At 49.3% G+C, this 14,262-nt stretch overlaps 1 protein-coding gene across 1 annotated transcript; it reads right to left on the bottom strand.

Moving 5' to 3' along the window:
- Nucleotides 1-6,363: 6,363 nt before the first annotated feature.
- Nucleotides 6,364-13,893, bottom strand: LOC101841161 (cytochrome P450 2J5-like). The gene is made up of 8 exons (XM_040751443.1): nucleotides 13,707-13,893; nucleotides 12,779-12,928; nucleotides 11,748-11,911; nucleotides 11,286-11,459; nucleotides 10,758-10,899; nucleotides 9,975-10,162; nucleotides 7,644-7,785; nucleotides 6,364-7,546 (listed from the first exon to the last, which is right to left on the bottom strand). Exons 1-8 carry the CDS (start codon nucleotides 13,891-13,893, stop codon nucleotides 7,335-7,337), a joined length of 1,359 nt encoding a protein of 452 aa, XP_040607377.1. The 3' UTR covers nucleotides 6,364-7,334.
- Between the last annotated feature and the right edge of the window lie 369 nt (nucleotides 13,894-14,262).

The raw sequence follows: 14,262 nt of genomic DNA, 5'->3' as shown, positions 1-14,262 counted from the left end.
CAGTGCTCCCGAGGCTCCGAGAGGTGAAATGACTTGCCCAAATAGAGCTTGTCACTTGTCACTTGTCCTGCATCTTACCACTTCATGTCATCATAATGAGAACAGAGCTCAGACCGTTAACCCGAACTGAAATTTCAGCCCGGCTCTATTTTCTGCCTTAGTTGCAGCCATACCCAGCCTTTGGTCGTTTTTCAAAGGTAGTGATACCGGAGTTGTTAAGATCTGAGCCTGTACACTGACAACCCTAATAAGTAAGGCTTGGCCACCTGTCTTCAGTATGCCGATTCAATAGTCAAACAGATAGTAAAAAGCAGGAAAAGATGTGTTCAATGGGGTCACACTGGGGAGAACAAAGAGGTTCAGTGACTGTGCAAGTTCATCTTCCAGGTCTAGCACGAGGACAAGGCTTAAATAGAAGGCAAGAGATTTGCAGTAAGGAAATTGTGGTCTCTCACCCCTCAGCACTGTCTCTGCTCCATTCTGCAGGATGGCCCACTTGACAAGTTGCAAATCTTCCTGTAGGAAACAATTTCCTCCTCGGGCTGCCCCCAGAACTTCAGCCTTTTTCCCCCTCCCAGGATGAGATTTCTGGGGCGGTTCCGTTTTCTTAGGGTCCAGTATTTCAATAGCCTGATAGCCAAAGAGAGAGCCATAAGCTGCTCTATCCTCACTTCTGTTGGCCATGAGAAAATTAAGGAGGCTGGGGAAGGGAAAAGAGATTCCCATACATGAGTCGGCTTGATGCCTAGGCAGCTAAGAGTCAAGCATCCCGGCGCAAATAACGTTTGCTGTGAAGACAGTGTTCCTCTGCAATGGGAAGACTCAAATGAATCGTGCTTAATACCTTTTCCCTTTCCTACCTGTACATCTGCCGTTTTCAAGGACTCTCACAATAAGCCCCATTTATAGTAAAAGACATTGCTTAACGTCCTCTGCAATCTTAGGACCATGGTTTACATTGTTAGAAATGTAATCTATCAGAAGAGACTTTCGTTATCTAAAAAGGGAAAAGGATGGTGGCAGAGGGGTGTCCCTCAGAAACTCTTTCGTTATTGGTGGTAAAGATCTGGGCTGGGTGTTTCCAGGCTTCAAGGAAAAAAAGGGGGGGGTATATAGAATGTAAAGCATGGGGGGAAAATCCTTATTCAAAGCAAGAGAACCTCAGAACACACTGCAGAACTTCACACGAGAGAAGACACTTAAGGGACCCCAATCATTGTTTTAGCTTCTATTTGTGGGGTTCAGAAAAGGAGTTTGGTTGCTAAGAGACACAGGTTGCAAGAGGGACCTTGGCAAGTGGGTCCAAACCACAGCAGGTGAGGGACAAACACGCCGCCGTGCAGACAGAGTTTACATGGGAAGTTTTGTTGGGGAGAGGAGAGAGAGCGAGACGGGGGGGGGGGGGGGGACGACAAAAACCTGCCTGCGTCTTCGGAGAAGCAGGGGAAAGAGAGAGCGGGAGTGGGTGGAGATTGTCTCTCAAAGGGGCCTCTTGCGCCTTTGTACAGAGCCAGGGTACTGCCTGCCATGCGTGCAGGGGCCGCACACTCTGCCAGGTTCCTCAAGGGGCAGGGCCACGGTGTACCTGGATGCTAACACAAAGAACACTACAGAAGACAGGAGTGGGAGAGAGTGAGTATAAGAGCCAGAGATGGAGAAGGGCGCTCGTAAATGCCGCCTTCCGGATATGTCATGGCTGTTAGAGTCATGAATTCACCTCAGCTGGGAGTACTGTCACAGATCATATGAACAAGTTCAGCCAACATTCCAGCCGGCAGTACTAGTTAGACTCGGTGGGCTACAAACAAACAAACAAACAAAAAACACAACAGGGTAGGTAAGAAGGGGATGTTTTAGGGGGCTTCTGGGGAGAGTGGGAGAGAGGAGTTGGGGATGGATCGTGTTCAGATGGACCCATTCCCCCTCTCTCTCCAAACCCCGCCCACTCTGAGAGTCTCCGAAGGAAAGTCGCCAAAAAAGCCCGGTTCCGCTTTCTTGGAGGCTAATGCAGCTTCCTCCCCTAAGAACTTGCCAGCTGCCCAAGTCCCTGCCTAAGCATTCAGTTTTTGAGAATACTTGGGAACAAACCCAATTTGTGAAAATATATTGCTGTGATTGGTGTAATAAAAGCTGAACAGCCAATAGCTAGGCAAGAGGTATAGGTGAGACTTCCCCCGCAGAGAGAAAGAACTCTGGGAAGAGGAAGGTCGCAGCGCCAGCCAGACTGGAAGGAAGTGGCATAAACAGTATGGAGATGGTAACGAGGGGCACACTAGAACGTAGATTAAAATAAATGTGTTAATTTAAGTTATGAGAACTAGTGGGACAAGCCTAAACTAAGGCCGGGCTTTCATAACAAATTAGTAAGTCTCCGTGTCATTTGGGAGCTAGCAGTACCGAGAAAAACTCATACAGTGGATACATCATTACCCCTCACCTACAGTCTACAAAACATTCCTGCCCTGGCCTGGGTGTGGGTGACTCCTCTGGCCTCGATCTCTGGGAGTCGCCTTGTTAAATATACCTGTTGTCATACTTCTTTCAATTAGGCTTGATCCAGCTTACTGCATCAGTGGAGAAACTTAGAGGGGTGGGACTTATTAGATAGAATTAAGATACACTGCATGAAATTGTCAGTGAATACATAATGGATTTTTAAAGAGAGGGAATACTGAAGAAAAACCAAACTGAAATATTGGGAATGAAAAATGCAGTAAGTCAAATAAAAGACTCTGTCCAAAGCCCCACCAATAGGCTGTATCAAGAGGAGGGCAAGAGCATCAGGGTTTGAAGGCAAGGGGAGGGGTGTAGCATTTGAAGACAAAGATAAATGGATAAGAATGTAGGAACAAAAACATCAAAGATAAATGAGATTCTGTAAAGAGGCAAAAACTACAAACTCTGGGCACAGAAGCAGAAGAATTCCATACTAAAACAAATAAAACAATTTAAAACCATAGCAGAAAGCTTTCCAAATCTACCAGATGTGATGACCATCCATGTGGAGGAGGCATTCACAATAGTAAACACGAAACCGAAAATCTCTCCCCATGTCACATTTTTGCTAAACATACAAAACAGAGGGGGCCTATTTAAAACTGCACCAAAAAAACAGCCCACCACACATGAAGGCAGGCCCTTCAAATTCATGGGTTTCTTGGCAGACTCTCCACAAGCCAAGAAGGCACAGAATGATGGCCTGCACTCCTTAAAGATGACCACGCCCAAACCTGTCTGCTGAGATTGAAGAGGAAACTTCTCATGAGAAAAACCAGGCTAAAGGAATTCATGATGATGAAACCTGCTCTACAGAAGAAAACCTGCAGACTGACAAGAAAGAAAACCACATCCCAGAGCCTGTAAGAAGAAGAGCATGTTAGAACCACAGAGTAAGGGAGGACCAGGAAAACGTCACACGGCAAACGCCAGCACCTGCCAATCACAGCTGAATTTTTCCCTTCTTTTTATTTATTCTTTGTGTTTTTCACACCATGCATCTCCACCCCATTCATTTCCCATCCCTTTGTCCCACCCTCTGCCCTTGCAACCTCCTCTACAAAATAAAATAAAATCTAAAAGAAAAAAGTGAGAAGGCAAAAATCAGTCTCATCCTGGAAGCTGTAGTGTGACACAGTGGGTCACGCAGTGAACCCTTTTGTCCATACAGCTTTACTTGCAAGTGCTCACTGCACAGAGTCATTGGTCTGGCTCGAGGCCTCCGGGTTGAGGTTTCTGATCCACTCCCAATGCTGGGCCCTGACTGGAACTCCTCGTGGTTATCCTGCTGTTGCCCCATGCACAACAGAATATTTATGGTTGAGATTCACAATCGAAAGACACTTGCAGGTTGTGAAGACAACCAGGATTTTTGTTGCTTCGGGGAGATGTGCCTCACACCAAAGACAGATGCAACATTCGGGTGAGAAGACGGGAAAGGTCCAAGTAAATGAGCAAAGGAGACAAGCAAGTGCCACCTCCCCCAAGAGCTGAGAAACAGGCTTCAACACTAGTCACAAGAGATAAGGAGTTAACCATGCCGTGGAAGGAAGGGATTCCTCAAGAAGACATTACGAGTCTATTAATTTATTGTTATCATTTTGGAGACAAGGTCTCACTGTGTAGCCCTGGCTGACCTGGTGCTTACTGTGTAGAGCAGGCTAGCCTCCTTACAGAGATCTACCCGCCTCTGCCTCCCAAGTGCCAGAAGTAAAGGCGAATCACAGGCTTTCCTCCTCCTAAACACCATTTTTTTTCTCTATATACCCACGATGTTTTCCCCTGGCCCAGATATGCTGGATTCTCTTGCAAACAGTCCTGGCCATGACCAGCCTGCAGTTTTTTTCTCTGCTCTGGACTCTCCCAGATACCTCTGGGTATTCTTTCTCTTTTTCACAATAACCCCCACCACCACCATGATGAAGCCTTTATCTAATTATTCTTCATCAATTATCGAGGCTATATAGGGAAAACAATATATTTATTTATCAGAGAGAGAGAGAGTCGCACAGACCAGGAGTTAGAAGCATGGCTGGCTTCCAGGAGAAAAGGGAAGCCCCTTTTTCTTTCACTTCCTTTTATCTACCTTGACCCCGCCCTGTTGGGCGGATAGCTTTGTGGGGTTCACCCCTACAATCAATAAAAAAAAAATCAGGAGTCAAATATAGGGGTAAGAACCTGAAAGACCAGGGAAGCTGGGAGCAGCCACCAGTGGCCTCCTATCTCTTCCCTTCCTCCATCCTAAAGAACTGAGAGCTCTCTGAGCCCCGCCTTACTACTTCCTGTCTCCTATCTGTCCTCAGTCCTCCAAAACCTCTTTCTTGGGCAGTAGTGACTAGTTCTACCCTCTGACTCCAAGCAAGCTTAATAGTCAAAATATGATCAGACTATCACTCATCATGGAGTGGCCATCTCTGTGGGTTTTTTGTTTTTTCTTACTGCTCTGTCGCTTACAATGTAAAGTTGGGATCTGGTCGACCGTGTGCTCAGATGGACCATGGAAAGTAGGCATCTCATACAGATGCTGGTGGTTTGGTTCTGACCACAGCACCTTACAACAGTTGGAAGTCTTCTGTGTTTTTATTTATTTTGCAGCACTAAGTACCATTATTCTACCACTGAGCTACATCCCGACCCTCACATCTTTTGAAGAACACAAAGAGAAAGGTAAATACCCCCATAATTTCTTTAAGAAATTATATGCCCTCTGGATGAGCAGTGGGACACACACCTTTCATCCCAGCACTTGGGTGGCAGAGGCAGGTGGATAGCCAGGGCACCAAAACAAACAAACAAACAAACAAAAAAACAGGAAAGAAAAAAGAGAGATATGCCCTCTGGTCGGAAGGGGGCAGGAGAGGACAGAATATGCTCTTCCAGCACCCACAAAGTGCAGTTGTCTGAGTCTCCAGCACGCCTGGTGCCAGAGGTCAGAAAAGGATATCAGAGTCCCTGGAACTGGAGTGCAGATGGTTGCAGATGCTGGGAATTGAACCCAGATCATCTGGGAAGAGCAGTTGTTAGGAGGAGTCCACTAGAGATGGCCACTGAGACAGTTTATAGACAACTGAAAGTCTTTATTCCAGCAGGCTGGGACCACACTCAGGTGTTCAGGGACCCAGGGATAGCCCTGAGTGTCCAGAGCATGGGTTGTTTGAAGGCAAAAACCACATTGGGGAATTTGCAGAAGGAAGCAACTTAACAGAAGCTAAGATAACTAGTTAGCTGGATGGGGTTCTGTAGCAGCAGGCAGTTTGTAAAAATAAAGGTAAGTTAGCTTGGGTATCTTGACCTTAGGTTCTAAGAAAAGAGTTTGGTAATTTTCCAAGGAATTTTCCAACAAGAAGATCAAATTCTAGCTAAACCTGAAATGACCTCAGCAAGAATACAAGATGGAGGAACCTCAGTGTTCTTTCTCTGTCACACAGTAAGTACTCTTAACCACTGATTTATATCTCCAACCTCCACTCATGTATTTTTTAATAGTCAACCCGACTCCTAAACTTTGGCAACCGCTTATCTTTTAAAAAATTATTTATGTTTTACTTTTTTAAAAAAAGTACCATAGAAATGGAATCAAACAATGCACATTCATCCAAGTATATATTTAATTTCACTGGATAAAAACGCTGAGGACTGAGATGGCCAGCGTTGTGGTGCAATGCTTTTCTTCCCCCTAAAGAACAGCCAAATTATTTTCCACCATGATTTTACCATTTGAGAGTTCCCACTAGTGTGTGAGCACTCTGGTCATCCCCAGCAGTGTGTGAGCACTCTGGTCATCCCCAGCAGTGTGTGAGCACTCTGGCAGTCCCCAGCAGTGTGTGAGCACTCTGGCGATCGCTAGCATTCTAGTTTTTAGGACTGTCGTTTTTGTTTTTAGGAGTTCTAGCAGGTGTGTAGTGGTGTTATTTTAATAACCATTTAATGCAAGTTCTTTTCTTTTTAGTAAGATTTGTTTGGAGGCACAATACTTCAAAGCACTGGGATTGTTTCAAGGAAAGTAGATCCAGAATCCTTGATAGAAAAGTTGACGGGAACAGCTATCTAGGCAACATGTGTAGGTGTTTCTTCCCTCTGGTCAGGAGAGCAGGAAGAGGACAGAAAGTAATGTGGGATTTCCATTCAACACCCACGGCTTCGCATCATGTACATGCACTAATGTTTGTGTATTGTGGGAAAGAGTTTCCCTTGGAATCCTCTTGGCTATTACACTGTGACACTTGATTTCCCCCCAAATGATAGATGGGAATTGATTCATTGTCAAACCTTGCCAAATGTTATAAAATCCTCTTCCACCAAAGCTGTAGTCAGACTTTTTTGTCGGGAACATCTGCTCTCCAATAATGACATGGAGATTTATTATTAATTATGAAAGCGTAGGCTTATTTCTAACCAGTTCTTATAACTTAAATTAACCCGTATCTTTTAATCTACTTCCTTTTATGTGGCTTGTTACCTTTACTCTGTATTGCCCATGCTGCTTCCTCTGCATCCTGGCATTTCTGCCCTTCTCCCCAGTGTCCTCTGTGCCTGTAAATCCTGCCTATATTGGCTGTTCAGCTTTTTATTAAGCCAATCAGAGTGACACATCCTCACAGTTTACAAAAAGAGTATTCCACCACATCCTATTCTAAGAACGGACTCACCCAAACCCAGTTAGTTACTATTGCTGGATCCTTGCTAAGTCCATTTTCTGGAATTACCATCAGAAATTGTGTGAGAACTACGCACAGCTGAGCTAGGTGAAAACCCACATCTTCCTATCCTCTGGGCTGACAGACTGCAGATCTTTGTGGGGAGGGGCTGGGGTGGCAAGTCTGCTTACTCCTAGGTGACTACAGGCCCTCCTCCCTAGGACTGAGGCTGCCCAGGCGAGGCACTGCACAAATCTTCTGGGGTTGAGGCTGCAGAGTCCCCCCAAAGACATAGTCCAGCCTGAGGTCCCGGCTCCCTTCAGGTAGCTGAAACCGAAAGGTCCTGAGGAGGGTGGCAAACATCAGGAAGAGCTCCATTCGAGCAAGCTGCTCTCCAGGACACACCCGATGCCCTGGAAGCAGAGGGAGGTCAGCGGGGAGCAGGGGGACGGTGTCTGTTCTAATTGTCTTCCCACCTACCACTCCAGGACCCAGCACTGTGCCTGATACCTGCAGAGAAGGGCAGGAAGGCCTCATTGGTCACAAAGTTTCCATCCTTGTCTAGGAAGTGGCCAGGGTTGAACTGTTGAGGGGTCTCCCAGCACTCGGGATCATGCAGCACGGAGGCCAGATTGGGCAAGATGATGGTACCCTGCAGAGAGGAGCTGGTGTGGTTCACAGAGGCGCAGGCTACCCAGTTCCCAGCTTTGGCCTGAGGCTAACGTAACCCCAATAAATGTCCTCATCTTCACATTCCCCACAGCCCCACTCCTGCAGACCCAACCCAGTGTCCACTCTGTCTCACAAGTGAAGTGTATGTGTGGCCGAAAAGAGACTCACACTGAGCAAGTGGGAGCAGAAAGAACCAATGTCCCAATAACCTATGCTTCTTTCCATGTGGGCCCTGGGCTAAAGAGAAACACCATTAGCAGCTAGGGACAGAGCTCAGTGGTCCCACACTCACCTAGCGTGCACAAGGCCCTGAGTTTAACCCTAGAGTCCTGGAACAGGAAGGAAGGATGGGGGGGAGTGAGAAGGGAGGCAATGGAAAGATCCAAGAAAAGAAGAATGGGGCTTAGCTATGGTCCTAGGTCTTAGGACACTCAGCTTCAGGAATCTGGAGAAGGCTTCCTATCCCATGGGTTATTTATCAGCTCCATAGAACGAGGCCAAATATCCCATGGGCACCAGGGGACTGACTGGCAGCTTCTTGGTTTTGACAAAGAAAGCTTTAAGTTTAAAAACAGAACAAAACAAAAACTTCTGAAGATCTTGAACTCTGCATCTCAAGCAAAAACTGGTGAAGAGCGCAGAAGCGCAGCTGACACCAAGGCTTCCGGAGACACTGCTGTTGAGGCTGCTGCACTTCCCCGGACTGAGGGAAAAGGCCTGGCTCTAGCCATCTGAACCAACAGAACACCCAGATCTGGTCACTCTGCAACTTTACATAGAGGTGTTGGGGAAGCATGCATTTCCCCAAGTGCCTGAGTAAGCTGCACGTGTTCCCGTTACAGTGCTGGCAATTTCCCTGGGTCTCTACCTGATATTACATAACCACATGCATTGGAACCACCATCCCATTACCACGCCACCCCCCCTCCCTGCCCTGTGGTGTTGGGAAATAAACCCAAGGCTTCACTCACATGTACTCTGCCTCCAAGCCACACCTCAGCCAAGTCATCGATCCTTGTCCTTTTGATTGTGAGTCTTAGCCTTTAACAACTGACTCATCTCTGTTGCCCAACTCGAGTTCTTAAAAATCACCTTCAGATGAAGGGACATTTGCAAAGAGGCTATGTGTGGTCTCTTATGTAACCCATCCCAAATGATAGCCAGTGCCTCGCAAAGCACTGACTGATCTTGGTTCATGGAGCAGAGTCAGAGTCACATCCATACATGAAAAGCCAATGTGCCTTTGCCCCAGATTACAAGAACCATCTGCTTCCTGGGGTCTCCATTCTGGCCTGTCCTCAGAAAAAGGCAGTTTGAAGTTCACCATCTCGTGGTGTCTAGGCAGAGGCATCTTGGAGAGCATCCATTGTGGTGGTCCTGTTGCTGTCACTCAGTTGTTGAAGCAGGGGGTTGAGTACTGTTAACTGCCAACTCATCAAAATCTATCCTTCCCTGGGAGCTGGGCCTCGATTTTGGCTGTGGGGATTACTCTGGTTATGTTCATTAAGACCTATCCACAGTGGGTAAGGTAGCACCATGCCCCCTGGTCGGTTAAGGGTAGAAAAAGCAAGCCAGGCACTGATGTACGTTGGTGCCTTGCTCTCTGGTCCTGACTGGGTAGAATGTACCAGTTCTCTTAGGTTCCCACTGCCTTGACTTCCCCTCAGTGATGACCAGGGTCCTCTGCAAGATCAAGAGCTCTTAACCACTGAACCATCTCCCCAGCCCCTAGTTTTGGTTTTTGGGACAGGATCTCATGTAGTCTAGCCCAGCCTTGACTATGCAGCTGAAAATGACCTTGAACTCCTGATGTCCCTGCCTCTATGTCCTGAGTTCTGAGATTACAGGTATGTATTACTGACTTTTATTAGTTGGTTTACTTTTGTGTTATTGGCTATTAAATCTAGGGCCTTGAATGTGGTGGAACTACACAGAACTCGTGTGGACAACAAACACTGGAAAGAAGTGTCTTAAAATACCCCTGACCCATGCACAGGAAACTTTAAGATTACCAACGACTGCACTCTATTATAGCCACATCCCAATGCCACAAAGTGACTGACTGACTGATCGCTGTCAGGTTGGCAGAGCTGTAGCAAGTGGCTGTGCTGGGCAGGACAGCTTCCTGGAGCTGCTGGGTCTGGCGTGGGCCCACTCCAAGCTCCTTACCTTGGGCACGTAATAACCATGCATCCAAGTGGATGTCACGCACTGACGCACAGCACCCACAGCCACAACGCTGCTGTGACGCTGCACCTCATGGAGGACTGCGCGGGTGTAAGGCAGTCGCTCTCGGTCCTCGTAGCAGATGGCCTGCGAAGCCCCCAGCACCTCGTCCAGCTCCTGCTGCGCTCTCTCTGTAGAAGGCTCAGTGAGGGCCTTGGGAAGACGCCTGTGGCCCACCGCAGCCCACTGTGCACCTCTCTACCCAGTGTTCCACCCAGAGACAGCGGCTGAAGTTCACAGCCTGGCTCATCCTCCCGCCCCACCGCCAGCTGTTCCGTGGAGGAGGCCCCACTTGACACAGAAGGAAAGCAAGGCTCCACAGGGCAGGTACTTTTGCCCTCACTGCTGGTTGTAGCCTGGCTGGTTCCTTGGAGAGCTCCAGCTACCTTTGTTCCTCACAACTGTGATCTTAACACTAACCCAGAGCCCGCCACTCAGTAGGTGCTGAGTCATTACTGAATGAGTGAAGCAAAGCTTCACTGGTTACGCCGGTTCTGAGAGCTAGAATGATTTCCCAAGGTCACGTAGCAAGTCACAGGCTGGCATCTGAAATCCCCATTGTCTGACTCAAAGTTATCAACGATCCCCGTGCTACAGAGATGAGAACAGGACCCTCCCCCCACAGCCACAGAACAGAGTGATGGGGACATGGTGCCTGAAGCCAAATGCTCCCTTGGGACAAACAGACTAGGGAAGTTAGACAGGCTATAACTGAGGGCACCCTACCCTGGATGGCTCTGTGATGGACCAGGTATACCAGTGCCCAGTGCAGTGTGGTGGCCGTGGTGTCGGTGCCTCCCAGAAACAGGTCAATCACCACTTGGATCAGGTTCTCCTCATTGAATGTGGAGACAGGGTCACCCATGGCCTGGTGGGGGGGGGGGAGGAATAGCCCTGGTGTCAAAGGTCCCTTGCGCACAGCCCTGTTGTCTTCCTAAGGTCTGACTTGTCCCCAGACTTACAGGACCTGAACTTCTTGAGGGTGAGACCCCTTGGAGGGCCTGAGTCCTGGGGCTAGATGGGCCTCTGTAGGGGACTGTTGCCAACCTCTGCCCTCTCCATCTATGCCCTCTGTCTCACAGTCTACCATCTCCAGAGAAGCCAGCTCTGACCTGGAAAGACCCTTTTTTAACCTAAGTTCCAAGGTTCCCATAAGTCTGCAGAATGAATCGAGCATGAGAAACGGAGCTCATGGCTGAGAAATGAGGTACAACCCAGGAGCACAGCCCCTCAATCCCCGTGCTCCAGGCTAACCTTGGTGATTTGTGACAGGTAGCAGTTGATGAAATCCTTGGGCACCTCAAGTGCCCTGAGCCTGTGCCTGGTGATCTCATGGTGGATGAAGCCCCTCACAGTCTCATGGTACTGAAATATCTTCTGGTGGGGCCCTGAGAGGTAGCGGAGGGCCCAGGGAAACATGTCATATAGCTACAGAGAGAAGAGTTCACTCAGGGTTTATGCAGGCACCAGTCAGGACAGCTGAGCACTACTCCAAAATGGGCTGGGTCTCTGACTTAAGAAGCTCAGGGCTGCCTTTTATGTGGAGAGCCCCAGACTGTTTAGACAGAAATGAGAGCCTGAGGAACCCAGAGTCGGGCCCAGCCATGCCTCCTGTCTGTGTTTACCCTCCCAGCCAGACCCTGACTGGGGCTCCTGCCCCACTTAGATCCAGACATTTCCATGGCCTGCATACCAGCCTCCCCAAAAGCCAATTACCCGGCGCCAAATAGTGCTGACAAAAGCTAGGCCAAGGTTGATGGCTTGAATTAGTTCCAGGAAGATGGGCTCCTCCTCGGAGAGGAAGTGATGACCAAACACCAGGGCCCCAATGACTCTCGTTGTGGATCGGACAATAGGAACCTGAGGGTCGAAGGGTCTACCTGTGAGGAAAGGGGCAGGGCTCAGTGTGAGGACGCATAAAGAACTCTACCTCAGCCTTCATCCATCCCCGAACACTGCCATTCCTTTACTTAATTCCATTCCTCATTCAAGCACCTACCAGGGACTTCCCATTGCTTCTGTGGGCCATGTTCTAGGAGACGCTGTGAGATGCTGACTAGACACATAATACGGTTCAGACATGTCACTACTGGAAAGAAGGTGGGATGGGAATTAACTGTGTCTAGGATTCAGGGAGAACTTTTTCCCCCAAGACAGGGTTTCTCTGTGTGGCCCTGGCTGCCCTAGAACTCACTCTGTAGACCAAGCTGTCCTCAAACTCAAGAGTGCTCCCCCTTCCCTCTGCCTCTCGAGTGCTGGGATTAAAGGTGTGCACCGCTACCCGGATTTCAGGGAGAACTTCTTATATCTTCTGAGGCCTGAAAGGCTAAGTCTTGGCTCCCCACAGGGAAGGAAGGGTTATGGCCTACGAAAGTTCAGAAGGAAAGTCAACACATCACAGGGCTGGGGCTATGAAAGACCCTGGGTGTTGACTGAGAACACATCTGGGTTTCCACTTAGACATTCTAAGGTCTGTGTCCACTCACCTTGGGGAAACTCACAATCAAAACCACTAGTAGTGTTCCTAGGGACACAAAACACACACGTACATGCACACATACACATACACACACACACACCACACACGCACACACATGCTCACACACACACACACACACACACACACACACACACGGAGTGCACACGCACACACTACAAGCGCGCGCGCACACGCCTCTGCAGGGATATGCGTGAGTGTAAAGCCGCACAGGGTTAAGGCAGGCTTGCCCTGGTCCACTCTCTCTCACCCTGCTCCTGGCGAAACGCCTTAACCAGCTCTGCTGCCTCATTCTGCAGCTGCAGTTCCAGCATCCGCTTGCCAAGGCCCAGCTCTCGAAGAGTCATCAGACAAAAGCGTCTCTGTTGCCGCCATGTGTGCCCATTGCTGCAGATAACGCCTGGGCCCAAGGAGGGAGAGATGACAGTCACCAGCCCCCACCCCCACCCCTCAGGCAACGCTGCCAGACCTAGAGAGCAGACCCTCAGATCACCTTCTCAACCTCCACAGGACTGCTGCTCTGACCAAGAGAAGCAGGGCATTGCGGGTCAATGAGTCTAGGGTTCTTAGGATGGACTCTGATATGCCTGTCCCCAATCTTCCAGTCTGATTCTGTCCCAAGTCCCCACAGAAGTGAAGGAGGAAATAAAGGAGGAGGAAAGAGACAAAGAAGCCTAAGTGGAGGGCCAGAGAGACAAGGCACTGTCTTTTTTTTTTTTTTTTTTTTGGTTTTTATGAGACAGGGTTTCTCTGTATTGTTTTGGAGGCTGTCGGTCCAGCCTGGCCTCGAACTCACAGAGATCTGCCTGCCTCTGCCTCCCGAGTGCTGGGATTAAAGGAGTGTGCCACCACCGCCCGGCTTGACAAGGCACTTTCTAAGAAGGCACCGTCATGGGCTCTCCCAGGTGTTCTGAACAGCGTATTCTCCAACACCCGGGAAGAGGGAGCGGCTTCCTCACTGAAGCCCACACGCTCACGGCCGTGAAGCCAGGAAGGGGCTAAGCCGGACTCGGATACAGGCCTTTTTAACATCTCCCCTCACATGGGGGTGGGGGGGGCATGTTGAGTATATCTTCCTGGTAACAGCCCTGTCTGCCCACAGTTCTCAGCAATCCTCATCCTCTTGAGCGCAGTGATGCTCAGCCACCTTCTGTCCCCTATTGGAAAGGCAGGCTCACCTTTTTCCCCAAACAGGTCTTGGAAGAATGGGGTGAGGGGCCTCCCCGAGAACTGTTCTGAGTTGGAGACCAGGGCTTCCTTCACCGCCCGGAAGCCGTTCAGCACCACGATGGGTGTGGAGCCCAACCACACGGTGAACACACTGCCGTAAGACTGAGCCAGCTGTGGAGAGACCAGGACTCTCATGGTTGTAGCGAAGCCCCCTGGGATCGCCCTCTTGGCACGAGTCCCTGCCTCCCTGCACCCAACACTCAGTTTCCGATGTACCTCCTTAGAGCACTCATCCACTCCTCAGGACCGAGCCCAGGGTCACAGACTCACTGGAGTCGGGGCTCAGCGCTCACACCCCATCAGCCGCGGGAATGGGTGTGTTCTAGCATTGCACATGATGCAAACAGCCAGCCTTTCCCAGCTCGGCTTCTCCTGTACTGCCTGGACCCGCACTCCGTGCCCCTGTTGTCCCACCCCATTTCCCGCATGGTCTTTATTCTCCATTTTACCACCTCCGTATGCCCCTGCATTTGGCAGGTGAGGAAACCAAGGCTCAAAGCTTCA

Source organism: Mesocricetus auratus, unplaced genomic scaffold (genome assembly GCF_017639785.1).
Source record: "Mesocricetus auratus isolate SY011 unplaced genomic scaffold, BCM_Maur_2.0 Super-Scaffold_100008, whole genome shotgun sequence".
NCBI lineage: Eukaryota > Metazoa > Chordata > Mammalia > Rodentia > Cricetidae > Mesocricetus > Mesocricetus auratus.
This window is presented reverse-complemented; position numbering and strand designations above follow the sequence as displayed.

What these genes read in the sequence shown, in the direction of transcription:
- LOC101841161 (XM_040751443.1), bottom strand. Translation starts at nt 13,893, where the DNA reads ATGAGAGTCCTGGTCTCTCCACAGCTGGCTCAGTCTTACGGCAGTGTG. An exon ending in AGACCTGTTTGGGGAAAAAG is followed by an intron (nt 12,929 to 13,706) that starts GTGAGCCTGCCT and finishes CCTTGGGCCCAG; the next exon opens with GCGTTATCTGCAGCAATGGG. An exon ending in TCAGCACTATTTGGCGCCGG is followed by an intron (nt 11,460 to 11,747) that starts GTAATTGGCTTT and finishes TTCTCTCTGTAG; the next exon opens with CTATATGACATGTTTCCCTG.